At 42.7% G+C, this 23447-nt stretch overlaps 1 protein-coding gene across 1 annotated transcript in view; it reads left to right on the top strand.

The window, feature by feature from the left end:
• Window positions 1-23209, top strand: part of KDR (kinase insert domain receptor) — a gene marked incomplete at its 5' end in the record, with an annotated part of 58972 nt that extends 35763 nt beyond the window's left edge. Inside the window, 15 exons of the mRNA XM_083368019.1 lie at window positions 4012-4118; window positions 4552-4687; window positions 8136-8240; window positions 9474-9587; window positions 9918-10006; window positions 11518-11662; window positions 12522-12622; window positions 13688-13810; window positions 14053-14164; window positions 16187-16286; window positions 16570-16675; window positions 16940-17091; window positions 19644-19740; window positions 19865-19953; window positions 22901-23209. Coding sequence (XP_083224145.1) covers window positions 4012-4118; window positions 4552-4687; window positions 8136-8240; window positions 9474-9587; window positions 9918-10006; window positions 11518-11662; window positions 12522-12622; window positions 13688-13810; window positions 14053-14164; window positions 16187-16286; window positions 16570-16675; window positions 16940-17091; window positions 19644-19740; window positions 19865-19953; window positions 22901-23111 — 1787 coding nt within the window. The 3' untranslated portion in view covers window positions 23112-23209. The remainder of the gene's footprint in view (window positions 1-4011; window positions 4119-4551; window positions 4688-8135; window positions 8241-9473; window positions 9588-9917; window positions 10007-11517; window positions 11663-12521; window positions 12623-13687; window positions 13811-14052; window positions 14165-16186; window positions 16287-16569; window positions 16676-16939; window positions 17092-19643; window positions 19741-19864; window positions 19954-22900) is intronic.
• Window positions 23210-23447: the final 238 nt, after the last annotated feature.

Below are 23447 nucleotides of genomic sequence, written 5' to 3'. Positions count from 1 at the left end.
CTGACGGTGGAAAGTCTTACTTTCTGGGTCATTCCTCCTTAGAACTAGGTTAGCTCTGCTGGCTAACTCCTTAGAACTGTGTTCACTCTGTTAATGCAAGTCCAGATGCTACTAGATCAGAGGTCTTCAAACTCGGCCCTTTTATGACTCATGGACTTCAACTCCCAGAATTCCTCAGCCAGGCACACTGGCTGAGGAATTCTGGGAATTGAAGTCCATGAGTCATAAAAGGGCCGAGTTTGAAGACCCCTGTACTAGATCAATTGATAGTGAAATTAAAATGGAACTGAAGAGAAGAAGCAAGCTTGCCAAATCTGAGGCCAGACAGGAAATCCAGAAACTGGATGGCAGCCATAGGAGAAGTGGCAAAATTTAAGTGGAAAACCTTGGAACTTATAAGTGATGTGGATTATACAGCCAGGCATGAAAGACCAGGCCTACACATGAAGGTTCAGTTAAACTGATTTATTGCTAAAGCTTATGCAGAGGGATTCTTCTCAAATAATGGTTGGCACCTGCTTAAAGTTAGTTAAAGGGAAGTTAGATTTAGTTCTGTGCTGGCAGTGTAAGTTCTGCCATCCTTTCTCCTACATATACTTGTTGTTGTTAGTTGTGAAGTCATGTCCGACCCATCGCGACCCCATGGACAACGTTCCTCCAGGCCTTCCTGTCCTCTACCATCTTCTCGCCTACTGCTTCAGTGACGCCATCCAGCCACCTCATTCTCTGTCGTCCCCTTCTTCTCTTGCCCTCCACCTTTCCCAGCATTAGGCTCTTCTCCAGTGAGTCCTTCCTTCTCATTAGGTGGCCAAAGTATTTGAGTTTCACCTACATATACTGCATTTAGATAATTTCTTTTAAGTTAAGCCAAGTGTGCCAATTACTTAAATACTTACTCTTTGTATTATGATGTCAAACAAGGCTATTTAATATTTGGGGTACTATTAAAAAAAGACCTTTTGGAGCACATGGCAATGCAAACATTATATGGCACAGGTCCCCCACTTTTTAAAGCAGCTGCATCTTTCTTGAGATGACAAAAAGATTCTGCAGTCTAAAGAAAAGAAACGGCTGCTTGAAAGAGTTTCAGATGGGTGAACTATTCATGCCTCTGCATGCTCCAAAACACTCTTCCGATACCGAATGCACAGCCCTGCGATTTCATGTTAATACGCTTAAATATCAATATACGATTTCCCTGTACCGTTTTTTCAAAAGTACTGCTTCAATGTCACAAGTTTTGGTTGTGTTTTTTTTAAACAAAAAAACAAGCACGTCAGAGTTACATCCTGTTATTCTTACAGCGTTGGAGCCTGAGGTAGACATGTTGTGTGCTAAGCAACTTCTTATTGCTGGATGCAAAATGTCTGTAAATAATCCTTTGCGCAAATGTATAACATCGGTTATTTAACAAATAAGATTTGTTTCCTTAGAACCTAACATGTTTCCTTTCCTTTCCTTTTTTTTAGTGGAAACCACTGAAGCTTTATTCTCTCTCTCTCTCTTATCTCCGATCTCTCTCTCTCTCTCTCTCACTGGAATATACATACAGTATATAACGGTGGACTTAGCACTTGAAATGACTGTTTGCTCTGGAAAATATAATAATGTTTTTTTCCCCCCATTAAACTCTCATTTGTGTGTGGCAGGGGCAAGCACGTGGAAAACTTTCTTAAAGTAATTCAGAGTCCTTGTTTGTCTTTTTTTTAGCAGTGTCTTTCAATCAGAGCAAAAGGCCCAAGCACAAATGAGAAAGGAGGGCCCTTAATGCTGCAGTAGTGCATTACTCACTTGGAAATGAGTATCCTTATCCTTGCTGATATTTAGTAAGGAAGCCCACTCTCTACATAGCCACTTAGACTAGGAATCCTTCTTTAAATAGCTTCAATTCTTAAGGTCAGCGCCCAACGTCATCTGGTTATACCAGGGGTAGGCAACCTTGGCTCTTCTATGACTTGCAGACTTCAACTCCCAGAATTCCTGAGCCAGCATGGCTCAGCTTGGAAACCTCTCCCTTTCCCCTCAGCATGGCTGGCTCAGGAATTCTGGGAGCTGAAGTCCACGAGTCATAAAAGGGCCAAGTTTGAAGACCCCTGCTTTTGATTATACCCTGGGGCAGGGGTAGGCAACCTTGGTGCTTTTATGACTCATGGACTTCAACTCCCAGAATTCCTCAGCCAGCATGGCTCAGCTTGGAAACCTCTCCCTTTCCCCTCAGCATGGCTGGCTCAGGAATTCTGGGAGCTGAAGTCCATGAGTCGTAAAAGAGCCAAGGTTGCCTACTCCTGGGTTATACCAATGACAAAAAACATCAAGTATCAGCAATCTTTCTTGATCGTCCAGATTGGATGATGGGTCAGAAGGTCCTTTCCAGGGCTGATGGGCCATTGGGTGAAATTTGCACTAGACCATCCATGCTGGTTGAGACCCAAACCCTAAAACGAAGTGAATCCGGTGCCTATTTTGCACGATTTGGGTGAATTTTAAAGGGTAAAAGGCTTAGGCACCAATTGTCTCCTTAATCCCACCGAAGTATTAACAATAAAAAAAATAGAAGCAGCAGTAGGAGGATGACATTTAATATTTAGTTCTACGCACTCTAAGGGGTCCAGCTTAATAAGATCAGCTTTTAGTTCTTAAGAGATTCTAAAAATATGCTAGAATGGAATTTGCTTGTGCTGTTGAGTGCATGTCTGTGTTCTAATCCCTAGCTTCGTGTGGATTAAACTACAGAGTTTCCTTCGTTTATCCCTATCTGCCTTGCCCAACCTGACTTTTCAAGTGGTGTTGGAACTATGAATCCCAGAAAACCTATTGACCAAGAATAGGGACTTGAAATCCCATAGATTTGGAGAATGTGTGGGGGAAGGTCAATCATGTCCTCTGTTTGTTGTTGTTGTTAGTTGCGAAGTCATGTCCGACCCATCGCGACCCCATGGAGAACATTCCTCTAGGCCTTGCTGTCCTCTACCATCTTCTGGAGTCCCTTTAAACTCACGCCTACTGCTTCAGTGACTCCATCCAGCCACCTCCTTCTCTGTCGTCCCCTTCTTCTCTTGCCCTCAATCTTTCCCAGCATTAGGCTCTTCTCCAGTGAGTCCTTCCTTCTCATTAGGTGGCCAAAGTATTTGAGTTTCGTCCTCTGTTAGTTAGACCCAAAAACCTCCTTCTACTGTAGCTCACTTTCTCCATTCACCTTCATAAGATTAGTCTTTCTCGTGAAGTTAGCTCATTATCCACCTAAGCCTGATTATACTCTGTCTTTACCCTCTTGTGTCACTGATGAAATGATCCATTTCTAGCTCTTTGGCATTTTTCATCTTTTCATGCAGTCGGGGATCTCTCCTTGATATGCATTCAGAGAGATTACTAAACTGTCACTTTTTTTTTCTGGAGTTGCACATATCTCCCTGAACTGAAAGATTCAGGCCAACTGAAAAACCTTCAGTTTTTTATTTATTTTTTATTTATTATTATTCAACATTGGTTTTCATTTATTTGGCCTTATCAGTAGGTCACTGTTGCTGCCATAGCTATGTGAATCTCTGGCTATGTGAATTTCTGACCATGTGGATTTCTGGCCATATGGATATCTCTCCATGTGGATCTCTGGCCATGTGGATCCCTGGCCATGTGAATCTTTGTCCATGTGGATCTCTGGCCATGTGGATCTCTGGCCATGTGAATCTCTAGCTTATACTAGAATAGTGAAGAAGAACTTGATCATATGTTTACCAGGACAGTATTGTAACCAGTATTTGTGCTCAGTATTTGAGTGGTACAGGAAGCGATGATGATGATGGTAGCGATGGTGGTTGCATTTTGTCTCGAAGAAAAATATGATATTTTCTTGACAGGTTTTTTTTGGGGGGGTCTTAGACTTGTTAGGTGTTGGGCATCTAAATTTTTTTTCTTTCTTGGACAAGAAAGTGCCCTTGAAGTATTTCAGCTGATGTCCTGTTCCAACGGCTTTGGATCCTATCAATGAATCATGTCATTCTTTCTTCCCAGGGACTGATGAGAAAAGAAACTTTGAGCTCATTATTCTTGTTGGAACAGCAGTCATTGCCATGTTCTTCTGGCTACTCCTTGTCATCATTCTCCGGACTGTTAAACGGGTAATGAAACCAACCCTCCCAGTGTCTGTTGGCATTAGTCTTGCATAACAAATGAAACCTGACGGGTGTCCTTTTGTCTGCTTCTCGGCTTTGTCTTGAAACCAACTGAGGCTCCCCCGCCCTTCCCTTCCTCGGGGCATCACATTCCTGCAGAGCATGGAAGGCATACAAATATTTTGCTTTTAATTGGTGGGGAGGAGGAGGGGGAAAAAGAAAGGTCCTCTTTTCAGATACCAATAAAGCAACTTTCTAATGAGGGCTGATGGCTACGTGTATTGGAAAAAAACAACATTCTTGCATTTCTGGCAAAAAACGAAACAACAACCCCAAACCCCACCCTTCAAATCTTTACAATGCTGGTAAATGTGAGAGATGGCAGAGGACTCCACAGTAAGTATAAGCTACGATTGTTTGATCATTGTGTTTCTTTCAGGCCAATGGAGGAGAACTAAAAACTGGCTACCTGTCTATCATCATGGATCCTGATGAAGTACCTATGAATGAGCAGTGTGAACGCCTCCCTTATGATGCCAATAAATGGGAGTTCCCTCGGGATAGGCTGAAGCTAGGTTTGCTCTGTTCCTTCAGACCAATGGGTGTTTGTCCTGATAGCCATGAAACTAGAATTTTTCGCGGGCGGATGTACAGTTGTGGCACAAATTGTGGAAACCTTTCGGGAAAAGTGTACTTTTGAGGTTTGATGGCTAATAACACCACTTTTTTTGGGGGGGAGTAGTACCATAAAATTATATATCAATGGAAAGCTACCTTAATCCAGAATGTAATGCAATGAAGATAATTGTTCAATTATCTGTACTGTATTCTATGAAAGTAAGGTAAAGGTAAAGGTTCCCCCGCACATGCGTGCTAGTTGTTTCCGACTCTAGGGGCCGGTGCTCATCTCTGTTTCAAAGCCGAAGAGCCAGCGCATGTCCGAGGACGTCTCCGTGGTCATGTGACCAGCATGAGTAGACGCCAAAGGCGCACGGAACGCTGTTACCTTCCCACCGTAGTGGTCCCTATTTTTCTACTTGCATTTTTACGTGCTTTCAAACTGCTAGGTTGGCAGAAGCTGGGACGCGTAACAGGCGCTCACTCTGTTATGCGGCACTCGGGATTTGACCCGCCAAACTACCGGTCCTTCTGATCGACAAGCTCAGCGTCCTAACCCACTGAGCCACCACGTCCCTTACCTTTATTCTATGAAAAGGTATAGCCAAATAACCAGAAAAAGGAAGCACAACTTGCTTAGGTTGATATCAGGTAGCTTTCCTTTCTCTGATGGTAGTCAATGAGCATGAGTGTTTAGAGAGCCAATCGGGTGTCATCTTGTTTTGGCAATGAGCCAATCAGATCACAGTAGGATGCAGTGATTGAGGTCACGTATTGAAGCTGAGTGGAGGACATTTGTCAGTGTGTTATGTGATCGGTATCAAGTTGGTTGGGTTTTTGTGTGTGTGTGTGTTCTTTCATTTAGCGAGCTTGTAAAATGTAATAAAGCGATGGTGTAAAGAGTTGACTGGTCGCCCAGAAAGCAATGTAAAATAATATCATTAAGTGAAAGAGGCTACAGTTATCAAGAAATTAGAAGAAAAAAATGGTGGAAACTTAACCAAAGGTGGCATTTCTACTGTACACTTTTCCCAAAGGTTTCCCACAATTTTGGCCACTACTATAGGCTGGTGGGAATCACATAACACTTAGAAAGTTATCACATTTGTACTGGGAAAATTCTTAAATGCCGAACAGTGTATTGGCATTCCTAAGACTACAGGGTAAATTTGTAGACATTGTAGATTGTTTATAGGCTGTGTTACAGGCTATTCTTTGTCAATGGGTTCTTGTTTGAGTTTCCCAGGAGGGTTCATGGGTTTTAATTAGCACTGGAAACCAGCCAGTTCCCCATCCTTTAGTTGGAGGGAGGCCATCAGACAGTCAAAGAGGAGTGTGGCAGAATACAGAAAAAGACAGGGCACATCAGTAATTCCCACCATTTCTGAGTGGTGAAGCTAGTGGTAGTATATCATGTGTAGCAGTGAAATCGCAGCTAGGCCACACGCCCAGGGAATGTGCCAAAACTGTGGCTGTTGGAATCCGTATCAAAATGCTATTTAATAATAATAATAATAATAATAATAATAATAATGATGATGATGATGATGATGATGATGAAGAAGAAGAAGAAGAAGAAGAAGAAGAAGAAGAAGAAGAAGAAGAAGAAGAAGAAGAAGAAGAAGAAGAAGAAGATGATAACCAGAATACACGCCTTTGTCACAGAGTCGCCCAAACACACAGCCACAATTATGCAGCTGGCAGCCAGGGCTTTGTCATCGGAGGAAGGCAGCCCTTCCTGGCACCTGTCTTTCCTTTAAAATGACATTAGGTGGGCAACTCTTGGACTACCAAGTTTCTGATTTTGAACCATTGGGGCTGAACAAGATCATATCACCAGTAAACATAGTTGTCTTTGAGACAACTATGACCTGGGTGACTGAGAATCTCCATAGACACTAGGCTAAAGGAGGATATTTGTAGCTGCCATTTTGCTTCAGCTACAAACTCACGCAACCCCAGTGTCAGTCCCCTAATGCCTACAATACTGTTGGCTGACCTCACAGGAACGTTAGAACAGGGCTTTTCAACCTTTTCACCCATTGTACCACTTTTAGGATATGGCAACATCCGAGGACCACCAGTCGCCTGGCAAGGTGTCAAAAACTTGATGACCAAAAAAAAAAAAAGGAAAAAAGTGATGAAGTTCAGGTAGTCCTTGACTTACAACAGTTACAAGGGCACTGAAAAAGTGCCCCCCAAGCCACAGCCGAGCAAGACGCCTGCCCGCCCACCCGGCGGCGCTCTTCCTCCTGTCCAAGGTTTTCATTGTTGTGAGCATTTCTGTTGAGGACTGGCAGCGGGGGTGGGGGGGTGTTTGGTTTTTATTCCCCCCCCCCCGTCTGCTGGGTGGTTGCAGCAGGTTTTGGTCACTTCACATGACCCTGGGACACTGTGACCGTCATAAATATGAATCAGTTGCCAAGCATCTGAATGTAAATCAAAAGACCCTGGAGATACTACAACATTCCAGCTGATTGGCACTTCTTCTGGGCTCAGTTGGAGACTGGCGCTGATCCTGGCGCTTCCGCTGAGCCCTGACAGCCCTGCAGCTCCAGCCATCTCTCGCTCAGGCTTGTGCGATGCTCCCACTGGTTCAGCTCATTCCCCTCCCCCGCTACCACTTTTCTAGGATGGTCGCGTACTACCTGTCAAGTGCCAATGTACCACAGGTGGTACCTGTACCACTGGTTGGAAAGCCCTGGTCTAGTATTTGAGGGGCTGCCAGAAAGAACGGGGTCAACTTATTTTCCAAAGCACCCGAAGGCAAGACAAGAAATGATGGAAAGTAATCAAGGAGAGAAGCAATCTGGAACTAAGGAGAAACTTACTAACAGTGAGAACAGCAGAGGGCTGAACTAGAAAACCTTCAAGGTTCCTCCCAGCTCCATTCTGATCGATCGGTTGGTTGTAGCTAAATAATGGCGGTCTACTGAAGGCTTTTCTATTCTTGCCTGGGTCTCCTGCACTGAGCTGCCTTCCTTAGACCAGTATAAAATAATCTCATATTACTCAAAAACAATGAGGGGGGTTGGACTAGATGACCTCCAAGGTCCCTTCCAACTTCTTCTTCTTCTTCTTCTTCTTCTTCTTCTTCTTCTTCTTCTTCTTCTTCTTCTTCTTCTTCTTCTTCTTCTTATTCTTATTATTATTATTATTATTATTATTATTATTATTATTATTATTATTATTATTATTATTATTATTATTAATGCAACCTTACATTTGATTTGAGGACAAAGTTTTCATGGCCAGTCCTGAAACAAATTTGCAAGGATCAGCAGCTAGGATAGCGTTTTCCTTTCCTTCCTTCGTCCACATTTTTTTTAATGGAATGGGTAAATAATTTCTTTCCTGACATTTGAGGATGAATATATTACTCTTTCCTGTTTCTTATGTATCCAGGAAAGCCACTCGGCCGAGGAGCATTTGGTCAAGTTATTGAAGCTGATGCATTTGGAATTGACAAAACAACTACTTGCAGAACTGTAGCAGTCAAAATGCTTAAAGGTAAGAATCAAAAATCTGCTCACCCAACAAGGAAGTGATGGTAAGCAAAAGTAAAAGCTATGCAGATTGTACTTCTCGGACAAGGAGAATTGTATTTAGATGGCTTTAGCAGTTTTAGGGATGGAAAATGGCCTTCTGCTTTATTCTTTGGTTCACACAATTGTCCCTAATTACCAAAAGATAGGTAATGTGTAGTCTGACTGCATTAACAGGTGCATTTCTGCATTTCCCATCTACCCTGGGCAGTGCTTTTTTTGTAAAAGAAAAAGGTGCCGGAACTCACACATGTCATACAACCTGCCTTGCCTACCCTACAAGGTTCCATCCAAAAAAGGTGCCGGAACTCTGTTCTGAGCATTCTATGAGAAAAAAAGCCCTGGTCCTGGGTAATTAGTAGCTGTTGCTGGAGAGGGTTTTACGCATTACAATTCTCTTAATATTAGCAAGCATGTAACATCTAAATCAGGGGTGTCAAACTGCTGGCTCACGGGCCAGATGCGTCATGGTGAAACCGCGCCCACCCCATCGCTGGCAATGGGAAAAAAAGTCGTGATACGTCACGACACGTCACGGGACATTGCGAGTTTGACACCCCTGATCTAAATGGAAAGAATATAGCCGTTTTCCGACCAATGGACAAGTTGCAGGACTGATAGCTTGCATTAACTTTCCTGGTTGGGGGGGGTTATGCATGATAGCTGTGCTATCATATTCCTTACCCGTGGTATTTTTATATGTAAATTCTGCAGGCCTCTTCCACATGGACGAATGCCTAGTTCCTATGCAGTTTCTAATAACAACAAATCTCTATTAAGCTTGCTCACAAATCTTGATAAAATACTATTTTGATCTCTATTGTGGTTTGACTCAACCCGCCCCCCCTGCACCATTTAGATTTGTCTACAGTAACTCAACCTACTGAAATATGAGAGAATAGCCATAAAATAAAAGTGTTAATTTGTCCAAGGAAAGTAAAAAAAAAATCCTGGTAGAGTGGCCATTCCTATAAGATGCTTTAGTAAATGTGACTCGAGGTCTAGAGCAGACTTTTAAGGGTGCCTGTTTATCTTACATTGCTGCAAAGAAACCAGATAGACCCAATGGATTTTGTAATTCTTCCCTACCTTTGAAATGGAAGTTGGCAGCTCAGCTGAGGCCGTTCAGATAAATTGCAGCTACAGTCTATAGAATTGAGTTTATTCCTGCTATTATTTGTGTGCCTTTTCTTTGCAGAGGGTGCAACGCACAGTGAGCACCGAGCACTGATGTCCGAACTCAAAATTCTTATTCATATTGGCCATCATCTCAATGTAGTCAACCTACTCGGAGCTTGCACAAAACCCGGAGGTCAGTGTTGTTACTTTAGATCATTTCTGATGTATCTTAGAAACTGCATGAATGGATTGACGTGACAGCTCCTCTTGTAGATCTTTCTTGGAGTTCAGCAATGAAGAAAAAAAATTACAAAACTAAACAGAAATATTTAACAGAAAACCTAGAGAGAATTACTCAATGGGGCAGGTTGACGACTGCTTAAATACTCTTTTGTCTTCCTATCTGAAGGCTTGTGCAAGATTCTGTCCGATGACGGTTGACCTAGTTCTGTTTTAATATTGAACATGCTTTGGTCCGTTTTCGTGATCCAACCTTTTTTTCCTCTCACTGTACTTTGTTCAGGTCCACTCATGGTGATTGTGGAATACTGCAAGTTTGGAAATTTGTCTGTCTACTTAAGAAGCAAGCGAAATGATTTTGTTCCATGCAAGGTGAGCTTTCGCAACCCAGAGAACCGTTCACTGTGCTCATGATGAGATTTGTTGAACTTTGTGTGACGTAGAGGTTAAAGTATTAGAACAAGAATAGACGACACAGGTTCTTGTCCGCCATCAGCCACAGACCTTCCTTTGAGGCAGTCATTCCCTTTTTTTTACTTTTGTTAATCTCCTTTCACACTTTGCAATTATGAAGGGTCCAGATGTGGAGAGCAACTGCACTCCTTTTCTCAGTAAAGTACACATTTAACATTTCAACATGAAGCCATTGACTAATCATGATACACCCTGGGGCCTTCACAAATATTCTTCAGGTACAATAGCATTTGCTTCCTTGAGAGTCTGTCTCTCATATTACTCAATAGTCCCAAGTCATCCACGATAGTTATCACTAACAGTCTAATCCAGTGGTGGCGAACCTACGGCACGCGTGCCAGAAGGGGGCACTCGGAGCCCTCTGTGGGCATACACGCCTCACTCTTTGGCTACGTTTTTGCAGGAAAAAGCCATTTCTCAAGCCCCTTCCTAGTCAAAACAAGCCTCCGGAGTGAGCACGCTGTTTTCAGCTTTGAATTATATCAAATCTGACACCAGAAACAAACTAACAGATGACCTGGAGTGCTGCATGTGTTGCTCTCAAACTTACAAAGTATAAGCCAAGGTTAGACAAATTATCAGCATGCATACAACAGCAAAAATCACATTCATTGTTCGAAAGCATGCCAAATGCAAACTTTTACCTTTCAGTAAAAAGTTGTTTGTGTCCTTGAAAGCTTTGTTATTGTGTTTTTCTTTTAAGACAAAATATGTTAATGTATGAGTTGTTTTTTCTAAACTAAAAACCTCCGTATTCAGATTAAATTGCCATGTTGGCACTTTGTGATAAATAAGTGGGTTTGGGGTTCCAGTTTGGGCACTCGGTCTCTAAAAGGTTCACCATCACTGGTCTAGTCCATGTAAAGCTCAGACATAAATTCCCCAGGATTGATTTCTGAGCAGAGCCTCCCATAAGCATTTTGCTACCTGAGGTAAAGAGCAAAATGGTAGCTTTCCATGTAGATAAGCTATCTATTTAGCTAGGCAACTAATCTTACTTCAGTGTTGATAGTGGAGGAGTGTCATCTGGGCACAGTTGAAGGCAAGGGCACCCAACTTTGGTCAAACCAAGGGTTATATCAACAGCATTTCTGGGGCTGAACTGCTAAAAAAGGCAGACCACATTAAAATGTGGGATGACAGTGGCATTCGTGAAAGGAAGGATGAAGGCGACGTAGATTAACCAATGATGTGTAATCTTTGCATGTGTGAAGCAAACACTGCATAGAGCTCCAGCAAAATCGTACTATCTCCTTTGCCATATTTTGTTGCATCTCCTGTTATATAGCTTCTTTTATTTACCAGCAACTAAAAACTTACACACACACACCCTTTTGTTTCTTGCCTTCAGAGAAAATGATGCAAATCTGATCGCCTCTTTTGCTCTTCGTTTGTTTTCATTGCCACAGATCAATAGTACCAGATCTGGGCGACGACACAGTGACTTCTCTGCAGAGCTAAAGAAACGCTTGGACAGCATTGCAAGCAGCCAGAGCTCAACAAGTTCGGGATTTGGCGAGGAGCGATCCCTCAGTGACGTGGAAGAAGGAGAAAGTGAGATTTGCCATACTTTTTTAAGCAAAGGTTATGACCAAAGTTGAAATGAATAATAAAATACATGAAATAAAACCCTCCAAACACTCAAATAACCTGAAGAAATCAAGGATTAATTTCTGTGAGAAGAAACCTTCAAGGGCAAATTAGCATATTATTAATTGGTATTAATTGAAGCCTTTGAACTATGGTGCTAGAGAAGACTCCTGCGAGTCCCTTGGACTGCAAGGCGATCAAACCGGTGAGTCCTAGATGAGATCAACACTGACTGCTCTTTAGAAGGCCAGATCTAAAACTCAAATACTTTGGCCACCTAATGAGAAGGAAGGACTCACTGGAGAAGAGCCTAATGCTGGGAAAGGTTGATGGCAATAGAAGAAGGGGATGACAGAGAATGAGGTGGCTGGATAGAGTCACTGAAGCAGTAGGCCTTATCCTAAATGGACTCCAGAAGATGGTAGAGGACAGGAAGGCCTGGAGGAACGTTGTCCATGGGGTTGCGATGGGTTGGACATGACTTCACAACTAACAACAAAATTGGTATTTCCTTAGCTTTACCACCCATGGCCAGATGTTCCCAGGATAGTCATTCACTGTTAATATCTCATTAATCTACAGTGAGGTTTTTCTTAAAATCCTGTTACACAACAAATAAATGTAGCTGTGATCTAGACAAGGGCATTTCCCACGGAAAATATTCCATTCTGTTCATTCCACCGGTGAAGGGTAGATAACCACCCTCAGCAGTTCCCATGGAAAATATTTCATCATCGCTATGTGTACTACAGTTTTAAATAGGTTGCCCAGGATGCGCAGTAGAGTGTGCATCGTGTATAAATTCATTTCTTTTTCTTTACAGCAGCATCAGAAGATCCTTGCAAAGCTTCTCTGCACCTAGAGGACCTTATCTGCTACAGCTTCCAGGTGGCCCGTGGGATGGAATTCCTGGCGTCCCGGAAAGTAAGGAATTTCTTGTAGGGAAATGACACTTGTAGAATGACAACATCCTTCAGGAAATAATTGCAAATAAGGATGAGGCTTGGTGGAAGGAAACTGTAATGTTTGTGTCTGGAATGCATTCAAGACCTCGGAGCCTTCTTGGGCTTAAGCTATTGATGCTTCTCAGTGCTTTGATAAAAGCATCAGCCCTTGTGAATTCGCCAACAAGACTGACATACGGGTCGGAAGCTCCGTGTCCATTTCCTCCGATCAGATTTTATTATTTATTTCATGAATGCCTATGAACACGAACCTATCTTGGAGCAAGCCATATAGAGGTCGAGGGAAGTACAGTCCCTCTAAGGCAGTGGTGGTGAACCTATGGCACGGGTGCCAGAGGCGACACTCAGAGCCCTCCCTCTGGGCACCCGTGCCATGCCTCAGAGGTGGCAACTGTCCCTCTTCAACCAGCTGCCCCCCACAGGTGTCCCTCCCCACGAGCGACATTGACCACACCCACCTTGGCCACACCCACCCAATCTTCCATGACCACCACAGCCACACCCACCCAGTAGGCCACGCCCACCTGGCACCCAGCGATAAATAAGTGGGTTTTGGGTTGCAGTTTGGGCACTCGGGTCTCTAAAAGGTTCGCCATCACTGCTCTAAGGAAAACTGTTGTTAATGCATTTATTAAGAACTACACCCTCAAATCAATATATAAGGGTGCCTTTAGTTGAAACAGGGTGTAAAGAAGGAAAGGGGGGGGAAGGTACCAGTTTCCATCTCTCTTGAGCACAGCAGAAGATAACAACGTTACAACCTCAACTTTTTTTTACTTTTACACAACGGTACAGATTAGCCATTTCTATAACAATAAACCTATCTAATTGGTAAAAACAAAATCAATGTTTCGTTATTATTTTTTTCACCGCAAGCACAAAATCCAGAAGCAATTTCCAAATAGAAACAAGGTAAAATATATCCTCTTCTTTGACCATCTCTCCTTCTCCTTGCTGTCGGGAATAATATATGCTTCTGTTTACTCATTAATCTTTATCCTAACTCATATTTACCTTGTTTCAGTGTATACACCGAGATTTGGCCGCTCGCAATATCCTTTTATCGGAGAGCAACGTGGTCAAGATCTGTGATTTTGGACTAGCTCGGGATATCTACAAAGATCCAGATTACGTCAGAAAAGGAGATGTAAGTTCAGAGTCTGAAATTTTCAGACATCTATTTAAAATTAAAGTTAACCATGACATCCTAAGTACCTAGCCCCACTTTCACTTCACTGATTTAGCAAACGTGTTGTAATCAGTTTTCTGCAAGCATTCAAGTTTTACTATTTTATAACTTTCACCTTTATGTAAATTACTATGACAATAATGCCATTGCTATTAATTGGTGGTATTTACGATATATAATCTTGTTTCTTAAATATTTAGGCCAGATTGCCCCTTAAATGGATGGCCCCAGAAACCATTTTTGATCGTGTATACACAATTCAAAGTGATGTCTGGTCTTTTGGTGTATTATTGTGGGAAATATTTTCATTAGGTAAGTCAAATGTCTTTGCTGGCTAATTCTTCTCAAGGTTTTAACATTAAGGCTATGGAAATGTACCCATGTTTTTAATGCAGTGTCATTATAGATACCTACTTCTCCACCAGTATAGAACAAAAAAGTGAATATTTAATAGGCATTTAATATTTTTATTTGTTGCTCCTTAATAAAACCCAAAACCTTCATTAAGACCCAATTATGTCCATGAGTTTGATTCCTGTTCATATTATTATACTGATCAAAATAACAGAGCTGGAAGGGACTATGGAGGTCTTCTAGTCCAACCCCCTGCTCAGGCAGGAAACCCTGTATCATTTCAGACCAATGGTTGTCCAATCTCTTCTTAAAAACCTCCAGTGTTGGAGCATTCACTGCTTCTGGAGGCAGGTAGTTCCACTGGTTAATTGTTCTTATAGTCAGGAAATTCCTCCTTAGTTCTAGGTTGCTTCTCTCTTTGGTTAGTTTCCATCCGTTGCTTCTTGTCCTGCCTTCAGGTGCTTTGGAGAATAGCTTGACTTCCTCTTCTTTGGGGCAGCCCCTGAGATACTGGAACACTGCTATCATGTCACCCTTAGTCCTTCTCTTCATTAAACTAGACATACCCAATTCCAGTAACCATTCCTTATATGTTTTGGCCTCCAGTCCCCTGATCATCTTTGTTGCTCTTCTCTGTGCTCATTCTAGAGCTCCATGGATTGTCATGGATTCAGAACTTCTTGCCATCTAATTTTGGAGGGTTCCCCTTAAAACATCGTACCCCATTTTTCTGGGTGCTCTGGTACCCAGGAAGGTGTTTCAAAAGATGAGGGAGTGAAGGGGTCTGTTTTGTTAGATCAAGAAATCTTTCCCTCAGTCCAAATCTTAGAAAATAAATATATTGGACCATGATGATAAATAAATTATTGCACTTTTTATGTGCTGTTGCAGGATTCCCATATTTTGGTTAGAAAATGTCTAGCAAAACAATATCCAAATACTTTTTTAAAAAAAATTAATGTCACATTTGATTTATTATGGATTCTTTCTATGCTGGTGATAGCATATTTCAGCCATGCGGTACCCATATGGTTTTCAGCCAGAAATTTGACCTCACAGGAGATCTATTAGAATTATCTGTAAAAAAAACAAAACATGTATTTCAAAATAAGAGAAATTCAGAATATAAGAGTTTGCTTGAATCCTAGATTGCCCTTGATCTCTAGGTCCTTCCAAATGTTTGAGGTGGAATCAATCTGTGGTTCCCATTATTAAGCTACAGTTAGTCCTTGATTTACTGCCACAATTGGGCCTGCAATTTTGGCCGTACATTTTGACACTCATAGAAGTCAAGATGCCCGTGTGTTTGGACCTGATTGCTCAACATTTGTCTGGTGGTTGTTAAGCAAATCACGCATTTATAAGTCCAAATCATGCAGTCGTATGTAAGAACCTATGCTCCTGAATGTGCGATTTTGGGTGTTTTTTTTTTGACAAGTGGTAGTAAACTTTCAACATTGGGAAGAACTTGGACATCAAGGCCACTCTGGGATTCAAACAAGCTCTTACGTTCCAAATGTTTCAATTTTTTGCCAGATACTGGCAAAAAAATGTCAGAAATCATAGTTATATGACCATGGAGTATTGCAATCAGTCATAAATGGTAAAGATAAATGGTAAAGATAAATGTAAACTAGTGGCCAGGTGAAATCTGACCATCTGGCTGAAGAGGGTGGCATAACATCTTACGATGACCACATATGTTTTAGGGGCTGTAACGCATCTTTTGCAAGGCCATCATAACTCAAAAAACAGTTTGTAAATGACCAGTTTTAAGTCAACTGCTTTAGCAGTCTTGACATTTTTATGATCTTCTCCAAAAGATCGGTTTACCTGCCAATCCTGATCTATCTTCCGCCCATCTTTGGTTCAAGTGAAATACCTGTTAAATTTGTAGCTGTTTTTCATATTGGTGTAGTTAAGCAGTACAATGAGACCAGAATTTTTAGGGAATGTTTAAAAGAAATTCTACTCTTTTAGGGGCCTCACCATATCCAGGTGTGAAAATTGATGAAGATTTCTGTAGAAGACTAAAAGAAGGAACAAGGATGAGGCCACCAGATTACACAACGCCTGAAATGTAAGAACGTTTTGCTGTTGAAAACACATTTTATAGCAGACGTTGATCATACATTCATTCCATTCCCTTCCATTTTATTGAGGAAAGCTCCGGTGTAACAATAAAACACATCCATTAGTTGGCCAACATAGCTTTGATGTTAATGGGATAGAAGAGCAAAGTCAAACAAATCAAATCTAATTTTCCTGTTCTTCCTTTATTCCTTGGCACCATAACCGTTAATAACTAGCTGAATGGGTTTAAGTCTGGGACATATTTATTTATAGTAGGTTTAATTTTCCAGGTATCAAACAATGCTGGACTGCTGGCATGGTGAACCGAAACAAAGGCCAACCTTCTCAGATCTGGTGGAGCACTTAGGGAATTTACTGCAAGCAAATGTTCACAAGGTACAGAAATGTTTTACAACAGGGATGGGGAAGGATGACCCCTTTCATGACTTGTGGACTTCAACTTGCGGAGTTTCTAAGTCAGTCATGCTGGCTCAGGAATTCTGGGAGTTGAAGTCCAAAAGTCATAAGGGGGGCATCATTCCTTACCTCTGTTCTACAGGCTGCCACCAACTCCCTGAATTTTTGTTTTGTTTCGTTTTTATCCGCTCCATTCATTAATAATAAAAAGTAAAGCTATTTTTGTCTTGTCTTTCACATCAGGATGGTAAAGATTATGTTGTCCTTCCCCAAGTTACGTTGCTTCATACTGAAGAAGATTCTGGACTCTCCTTGCCAACGTCACCTGTTTCCTGCAAGGAAGAAGAGGAAGTATGTGATTCTCAGTTCCATTATGACAGCACGTCGCAAACAAGGTTTGTAATAGTCGGAGCATATTCCATTGGGAGTCTTCAACAACCCCTTCCCAAGGTTGATACTTGACGTGGTAATCATAGCAAAGATGAGAAAGGCATTTGTGTTGCTCATTATTCAGTGCAATATGTCACACTAAATGATAAACTGTTTGTGTCCCACCCAAGAGACCAGGTGACTAATGTACAAATACACAATAGATGAATGAATGTGTACAATCTCATTTAACTTCACAGAAATGCTGTCAGAGTCCATGTAACAGAGACACATGGCTGCTAAAAGGGCAATGTAGTTTCCACACACTGAAGGTGGGGGAAGTTGATGAACTTGCAGCCAGGTGCACCCCATCCTCACATTATCACAAGGATCCATTGCATTACAGGTCATCCTCGACGTACAACAGTTAATTTAATGACCCTTAAAGTTACAACGGCACTGAAAAAAGTGACTTACAACCATTTTTCCACACTCACGACTGTTGCAGCATTCCCATGGTCACGTGATCGAAATTCAGACGCTTGGCAACTGGTTCGTGTTTGTATGACGGTTGCAGTGTCCCGGGGTCATGCAATCTGTTTTTGTGACCTTCTGACAGGCAAAATCAGTAGGAAATCCAGATCCATTTTTTTAACAACCGTGCTGCTAACTTGGCGACTGCAACAATTCGCTTAACATCTGTGGCAAGAAAAGTCATAAAATGGGGCAAACTCACTTAACAAGGGTTTCACTTAGCAACGTAACCTTTGGGCTCAATTCATTTCATCCATTCTACACTCGTCCGTAGTGCCCTGGGGTGTGATGACTTCCCCTGGATCCTTTCTCAGTTACCTCTCTAGATGTCACCTCGGAGGAGGATGAGCCAGTTCCAGGGGTGTCAGGAAGGGAGTTGGTTAATGGCTTCAAGCAGCCATCTGAGGGGATTTGGCTGAAGCACAGCTGCAGCAGGACAGCCCTGAGGCTTCAGGTGGGGCAAGCATGCAGCTGGAACCAGTCAGCGATGAGGAAGAGGAACTGCCTGCTGCACCTGATCCAAGAACACATAGGGCAGAGAAAAGGCAGGAGCAGAGAAGGTCAGCCAGATTACGCATGAGGAGGCAGCCTTGCCCTTCTTGATAGGCTGCACCAGAAGCTGGCTATTTAGCAGAGCAGGTGGATGGAGGCGTTGCTGGGAGCAATGTGTTCATTTCCTAGCTGTGTGTTTTCTGGTCATTGTGATTCTTGCCTTGCTTTGGAATGACACCTCTGTGCCTTGACGTGGATCTTGTCTTGTGAACTTTGGACTTTTCTTGCCTTATGAACCCTCTTGTATTGTGGATTTAATTTTGCCTGGTGGGTTTATGTTGATTGGGAAACTTTCAAGTGCCATTGCTCTGTGGACTAGCATTGGACTAGCTTGTGGCTGGGTTTAATTGGGACAGTTCTGGGTTTTTTGTGAAGGGAGTTGCTGGGGAATATTAATAAACCCACCAACCACAGTCACATGTTTGCGTGAGGGAGCATGACAGCACGTAGGGAGGCTATCTAAAGTAGGGGTCCCCAACCCCTGGACTGCAGACTGGTACCAGTCCACAGCCCATTAGGAACCGGGGTGCATAAGCAAGTGAAGCTTCATTTGCACATTCGTGAGATCTAGGTAGCGTGTAAAACCATGCCTCCCCCTCCCTCCTGGTCCATGGATCTGGTCCTTGATGCCCCAAAGGTTGGGGATCTAAAGGAAGCACGTGTTTGACTTCTTTCCAGGAAATGGGTTTAGGACAGTCTCTGGGAGAAGGAAGCTGTTTGGTCAAACAGCTGGAAGGGTGGATTATCTAGGACACTAAATATGCACATGTTCACATATGCACACAAACACACACTGGCATCCAATACAGGTTGCAGAATCCCTATAGCACCTAGATCCGTGGTGGCAAACCTATGGCACGCATGCCACAGGCGGCATGCAGAGTCCTCTCTGTGAGCATGCGTGCTGTTGCCCCAGTCCTAGGCTTTCAGCTGGGTTTTATAAAACCTTTTCGCTTTAGGCCTCCACCGCCATGTGCAAAAAAAAAGGTTCAATCAATCAATCAATTTCAACTTCTCGCGGGAAAAAAATAAGATCTTGCAAAGTAGGAATTGATTGATTGAACTTTTTAGTCCCACTCACTCTGCCGTTACCACGCAGCCACGCCCACCCATTGGGCCATGCCCACCCAATTGGCTACACCCAGCCAATGGGCTACACCCAGCCAATGGGCCACGCCCACCCAGCACTCGATGATACATAAGTGGGTTTTGGGTTGCAGTGTGGGCCCTCGGTCTCTAAATGGTTCGCCAATACTGACCTAGATGCATCAAAGGGTTGACTGAATCCACAGGAAGTACCTTTTTCTTCTGGATAAAATTGTAATCGTTCAAATCATAATGAGATTCTGGCAATTTTTCAGTGATACCTGAAAAATACCTGGGGCCAAAAATTGATGACGATCACCGCTCGGAGGGATGCTAGCTGTACAAGATTTGACTGTCCAGTTTTACTAGCTTCGGCACACTAACAAGAGGTCTATTTCTTTTTCAGCCAGCATTGCCCAGGAAGTAAAAGGAACAGTCGCCGTGTGAGCGTCAAGACTTTTGAATCTGTGCCCATAGAACCAGCCATAAAAGTGGTTCAAGATGTAAGTCCATTTTATTGGTTCTTCTTTTTTTGAACTTTTGGTCCGTCCGTCTGTCCATCTGTCTGTGTTTCCATTGATTGTCCATACAGCCTTTTTCTTTTTTTCCTTTTTTGGACTCTTTCAGGAAAATCAGACAGATAGTGGGATGATTCTCGCATCTGAAGAACTAAAGGCGTTAGAAGAGAAAGCTAAAGAACTGGTATTGCCCTTCAGGTAAATCTGGAGAAACAATCATCGCGCCCATTTTATTAAAAAAATAAAATAAAATAAATCAAGGTGGTTCTGAATTAAAAAACCAAAGTGCCCCAGTGGGGAAACAGCCCAGTAGAAGTGGTCACAACACATCCCACCCACCCACCCACTCACTCTGTCCCTGCCCTCCCCATGTGTCCTTAGGTTTTAATGTTTGGTTTTAATTATTTATGTTTTAATTATGCCTGTATAGACATTTTTATTTTGCCTCTAAAGCCACCCAGAATTACCCTAGGGTAAAATGGGTGGCCAATAAATTTTATATATAAATAAATACATAAATAAATAAAATTCTCTACTTGATTGGAAATATTCAAGAGTTATCTACCTCTCTTTTGGACAGATTTATTCTTCTTACCCAGTAATGTTCCATCAATGATGCCACCCTCTTGGGAAATGGGAGAAAAGAGCATATCAATGCACAATTTGTTGTTGTTGTTGTTAGTTGCGAAGTCGTGTCCGGCCCATCGTGACCCCATGGATGACGTTCCTCCAGGCCTTCCTGTCCTCTACCATCTTCTGGAGTTAGGCTCACACCTACTGCTTCAGTGACTCCATCCAGCCACCTCATTCTCTGTCGTCCCCTTCTTCTCTTGCCCTCAATCTTTCCCAGCATTAGGCTCTTCTCCAGTGAGTCCTTCCTTCTCATTAGGTGGCCAAAGTATTTGAGTTTTAGCTTCAGGATCTGGCCTTCTAAAGAGCAGTCAGGGTTGATCTCCTCTAGGACTGACCGGTTTGATTGCCTTGCAGTCCAAGGGACTTGCAGGAGTCTTCTCTAGCAATGCACAATACCGCAAGCTAAAGGCTTAAACTGTCCACCAACATTTTGACTTCCTGGGGTTCCAATGTCGCTTTGGGAATCACTGGTCCGATTATATCCCGTGCTTATTTATTCTGGCACTCTTTCCCTTTTCCCCTCCATTGCAGTCGGATAGAATATTTGCTGCTAGATGGCAGTTAGTGTAGGGAGAGACGTCGCTGATAGATGAAAATGCTTCTCCATCTCTCCCACATGGAACAGAATAGAACAGGGGTGTCAAACTCGCAACGTCATGTGACATGTTGCTCTGTATCGCGACTTTTTTTCCATTGCCGGCAATGGGGTGGGTGCATTTTTGGCATGACGCATCCGGCCTGCGGGCCGGCAGTTTGACACCCCTTGAACAGAATACACAATCGAATATTTTGTTGACCAAGTCTGATTGGACACACAAGAATTTGTCTCCGGTGCAGAAGCTCTCAGTGTACGTGCAAAGGAACAGAGTAATAATAATCATAATGATGATACGAATAAGAAAGGGTAGTAAATAAGATGGGAATGATAATAACAATAATATTATAGCATGGATAACATGGATAAATATACTTAGACATAAAGCAGTACTGTGAGAATTAGGGGTTCGGCAGAGCGATGGCCCGAGAGAAAATAACTGTCCATGTGTCTAGTTGTTTTGGCATGCAATGCCCTATAGCGCCATCCTAAAGGGAGGAGTTGAAACAGTTTATGTCCAGGATGTGAGAGGGTCTGTAGATATTTTCTCAGCCCTCTTTCTGACCCTTGGAATATACCGGTCCTCAATGGAAGGCAGGTGTCCAGCTACGAAGATTGCTTATGTTAGGATAGCCATGCTGCTTCTAGCTTGCCAACAGTTACATAGTGGGGGGACTGCACAGGTGGTTTTGATTCATATGGGAGGCAAGGTTGCCGAAGAGATGTTATGCTGAGCAGACACTTTATTCTCGTAACAACTGCCTGAAGACTAACTAATTGGACAATGTGATCTGAACTGTCAGAGAGGGGAGGGAAGGTTTTATTCTTTTGATTATCTTTTTCCCACATATCGCCAGAGCTGGTTTTCAACTCTTTCGTGCCAGTGTGCTGTACTCAATAAAGTTTTGCATCAGAGATTGGAATGTCTCAGGTGTGCTTTGCCTTATTGGGATCTTTATCCAGAATCTTGACACTAGGCTGGTGGCAATTGTTTTTTCTGCAGTCCTAACTATCTGTTAGCCAAGAAATTAAAAGACGCTTGCTCCTGGGGAGGAAAGCAATGGCAAATCTAGACAGCACACTAAAAAGCAGAGATATCACCCTGTCAACAAAAGTGCGTATAGTCACGGCTATGGTCTTCCCAGTTGCAATGTATGGCTGTGAAAGTTGGACCATAAGAAAGGCTGAGCGCCAAAGAATTGAGGCCTTTGAACTATTATTATTATTATTATTATTATTATTATTATTATTATTATTATTATTATTATTATTCTGGAGAAGACTCCTGCGAGTCCCTTGGACTGCAAGGCGATCAAACTGGTCAGTCCTAGAGGAGATCAACCCTGACTGCTCTTTAGAAGGCCAGATCCTGAAGTTGAAACTCAAATACTTTGGCCACCTAATGAGAAGGAAGGACTCACTGGAGAAGAGACTAATGCTGGGAAAGGTTGAGGGCAAGAGAAGAAGGGGACGACAGAGAATGAGGTGGCTGGATGGAGTCACTGAGGCAGTAGGCATGAGCTTAAATGGACTCCAGAAGATGGTAGAGGACAGAAAGGCCTGGAGGAACGTTATCCATGGGGTCGCGATGGGTCGGACATGACCGCAGCTAACAACAACAACAAACAACTATCTGTTGAAATCTGTACCTGTGCTATATCAAACCAGACAGAAGGTTCTCCATACTTATTGGTCAAGGCAAAAAAAATCCCATATTGATAGACCTTTGAGGTAGTTCAGAAAAGCAGCAAAGCTTTGTGTACTAACTCGTCTCCTTCTGTGGGCTGGAACATCTTTGATATGCTGGTGGTCCATTCTTGGTCTCTTCCTCCTGTCTCCCTAGGTCACTCTCAGACACCATTAGACATACTCTGAACCCTAGTGCAAAATTAGCCATTTCCATTTTTTGTTTTTCAGTGGGCTGATTTCCAGTAAAAGCAACGAATCGGTTATGTCTGAAGCTTCAAATCCCACCAGTGGCTACCAGTCAGGCTACCATTCAGATGACATGGACACTACCATTTATCCTAGTGAAGAAACGGAACTTTTAACGCTCAGGGACGATGCTTCTCAGACCTGCTACGTTGCCTACGGCCCCGCTATCTCTCTGACTTCACAGTCTGTATAAGGACTTCTCAAAAAAAAGGGGGGGGGGGCAACAACTGGAACGTGTGCCAAACATTGCCTTTTCCCAAAAGCCATTGTATTCATACCCAGAATACAGGAGGGGAGAAAAATACGAATTCCCCACCCCCACCCCCCAAAAGGTTTTATGATAAGAAGAAGAAAAATGGCAATAAGGAATCCTGGAGGCAATGCAAGACTTTGAGAGAGCTTGAAGATATATTAGACATTACGGAAAGTCACAATTGTTTCGTCATCAGTTTGAAGACAAGAACATGGTAAACTCTGATCAGGAGGCCATCTCTCAGTGCTGTTACGTGACGATGGAAATGGGCTTAGT

This window comes from Vipera ursinii (assembly GCF_947247035.1).
Source record: "Vipera ursinii genome assembly, chromosome: 7".
NCBI classification, from domain to species: Eukaryota; Metazoa; Chordata; class Lepidosauria; order Squamata; family Viperidae; genus Vipera; species Vipera ursinii.
This window is presented reverse-complemented; position numbering and strand designations above follow the sequence as displayed.